Here is a 2,473-nt window from a genome sequence, read left to right on the forward strand (position 1 = left end):
TTAAATTTCATTATAAAATTTCAAAATAAACAATAAAGAAATCAAATATTATTTAAAAATAATCAAACTGCATAGTAAATGTTCTATCATGAACTTTTGCACAATTCACTTACAAATGTAGTATATGAAATTCATGACAATCAAGTCAGATATTTTTTTGGAATATTTATCACCAATCTTTATGTTTTTAAATGTTTTATTCAAAAATATAAACTGTATAACTAAAGGAAAGTTGCATCTCATGATTATTAACATAAAATTTCTATAAGAGACTACTTAAAATAATTATAAGGCAGAAAGCAATATATTAAAATTATATTACGTCATAAAATACAAACACCTTTCTTTAGATAAATTTTCAGAGTTCTTATAAAGCACAAAATAGAAATAAATAATTTTTATACGAATGTAATTTTTAAAAAAAACAGACTCCAAATATTTTAGCACTTTTTTTAAATCTTACATTTAAGGTTTGGCGTGTTTCATACTATAAATGATTTCCTCCGCTGTTTCCCACGCCAATTTGGAATGATTCTCTTTGAATACTTTCCAACCATCGGAATAAATTATTTCCGAATTTTTTTGTATGAAATCCAGCACCGACTTTCGTAGATTTTCATCGTGGTGCATGTCTGCAAGAACTAGAATGTCACATACATTAGACTCGGAGAGATTCGATTTTAAAAACTTTGAACATTTTTCACTCAAATCCATTATTCCGTACCTATCGGCAGCTTCGAACAAATTTGCCGCCATCTCCCACGTGAGTTTTTGCAATTTATTCTCGTAGATATAAAACAACAGTTGATGCAGTGTGTCTGCATCCATGTCGGGAATATCGATGCATGTGCTCGTCTTTTCCTTCATGTCTTTGGTAAACATCGCTTTGAAAACGGGAGAACGGCTGCTCAAAATGAGCTTGTGGACAGGAAAGGATACGGTGCCAGCCCGGAGGCTGACGTCACTTAAAGTTTTATCGTCCTTAAAACTATTGATAATCTCTTTAAAAGGACATACGGCAGGCTCATTCAAGTCCTCAGAAGATGTTTCTTTCTTCTCTGTGTCAGACGATTTCAAATGTAAATAATGTAATATTTTGTAGCCATCTATTTTGTTCAGGACAGGAGGCTGAGATGTAAGTCTAAATTCACACCGCACGAGAAGCACATCGTCCGATAACAAAACTGCTGCATTGGTTGTCAACTTATCTTTTTCAAAAACACTTAATTCGGAAATTTTTGATCTTGTATTCAGAGCTGCTGAAGTTCGTTTGGAAAGAAAAACCGTTCCTTCTGCATCTAAAAGAGCAATTTCCGCCTCTACGTCATAATATTTTTCTATGTTAGGTACTTCCAAATCAAAAAATATAAATTCTTTACCATTCCTTTTAGTTAAATTAACAGCCAGTAACAGATTTGGACATCCTTCCATAATTGAATTCAGGTGCAGGGTCCACTTTTCATATCGCCGAAGAGAACTGAACTCCCTTATGGCCCAAAAGCAAGAACGTTTATACACCTGGAAGTGAGTAGTAGCGAAGCACAAATCAGATTTTGATATTTTGGTTCTCGTTCTCGACATGCGACATCGAACGGTTAGCGTATCTCTTGGCCGGAATATAGGTTTCCTTTCTTTGAAAATTGCATTCGTTTGGGGAATCACTAATTCCTGAGAACATCCTTCCCTTCGGAACTGACCAGTGCCGGATTTTTCAGTTAATGACGAACCGTTAGCATCAAGGAACGAAAGTTCGAACTCTACTTCGATACTGTCCGGTCCGCTGTCCTCCGCCACTCTTTCAATCCATAAAAGTGCTCCTCCTTGACTAAAAACAATCATAATTAAATTCCATTTCGTCATCTCCATAGACTTAACAATAAACTCCGGGCTTTCCCACCGCCCAAATCTGGGAGCATGTTTGATTTTCCAAATAAATGTAAAATGCGCTCCGTACTTATCATCCTTATTAGTCGAAGCAGCCATCGTGTTATGTTTGGCATTAACCGATGTGCTCCGATAATCGTCTGCGAGCGAACAAACAAGAAAAGGGTATTTCCCTTTTTCAGCGTTTGCCGGTCTGATATCGCTCTTTTGGTAACTTGCCAGATAAAATAAGGCGGAACTATTTTCATTAAACTGTTGCTACTCGTCAGATGATTCATTCAAACAAAATCAGAATATGTTTACTCATCCCTTATCACTACACACAAAGACAGAAAGATAATATTATCTGAAAAAAAAATGCAGCAAGTAAATTTCGAGTATTTAAACATAAACTATGATAAGATATTTATGAGAATCAAGACAGAAATAAAACTAGAAATGCGAACTCTACGACCTTGATATGAAATAAATTCTTTGGTTTTATTTACGTTTGTAATATGATTGCCAAGCTCTAAGTCCAGAATGTGAGTTACAGACCGCGATTCGCCACATTTTCTCCTCATTAGAAAGTTATTTTTAATTTAAAAAA

At 34.8% G+C, this 2,473-nt stretch overlaps 1 protein-coding gene across 1 annotated transcript; it reads right to left on the bottom strand.

The window, feature by feature from the left end:
- Positions 1–269: 269 nt before the first annotated feature.
- LOC129988465 (speckle-type POZ protein-like) lies at positions 270–2,022 on the bottom strand. Its single transcript, XM_056096699.1, has one exon. The coding sequence runs from the start codon at positions 1,981–1,983 to the stop codon at positions 466–468; it is 1,518 nt and encodes a 505-aa protein (XP_055952674.1). The 5' UTR covers positions 1,984–2,022; the 3' UTR covers positions 270–465.
- Positions 2,023–2,473: the final 451 nt, after the last annotated feature.

This window comes from Argiope bruennichi, chromosome 10, assembly GCF_947563725.1.
Source record: "Argiope bruennichi chromosome 10, qqArgBrue1.1, whole genome shotgun sequence".
Lineage (NCBI taxonomy): Eukaryota > Metazoa > Arthropoda > Arachnida > Araneae > Araneidae > Argiope > Argiope bruennichi.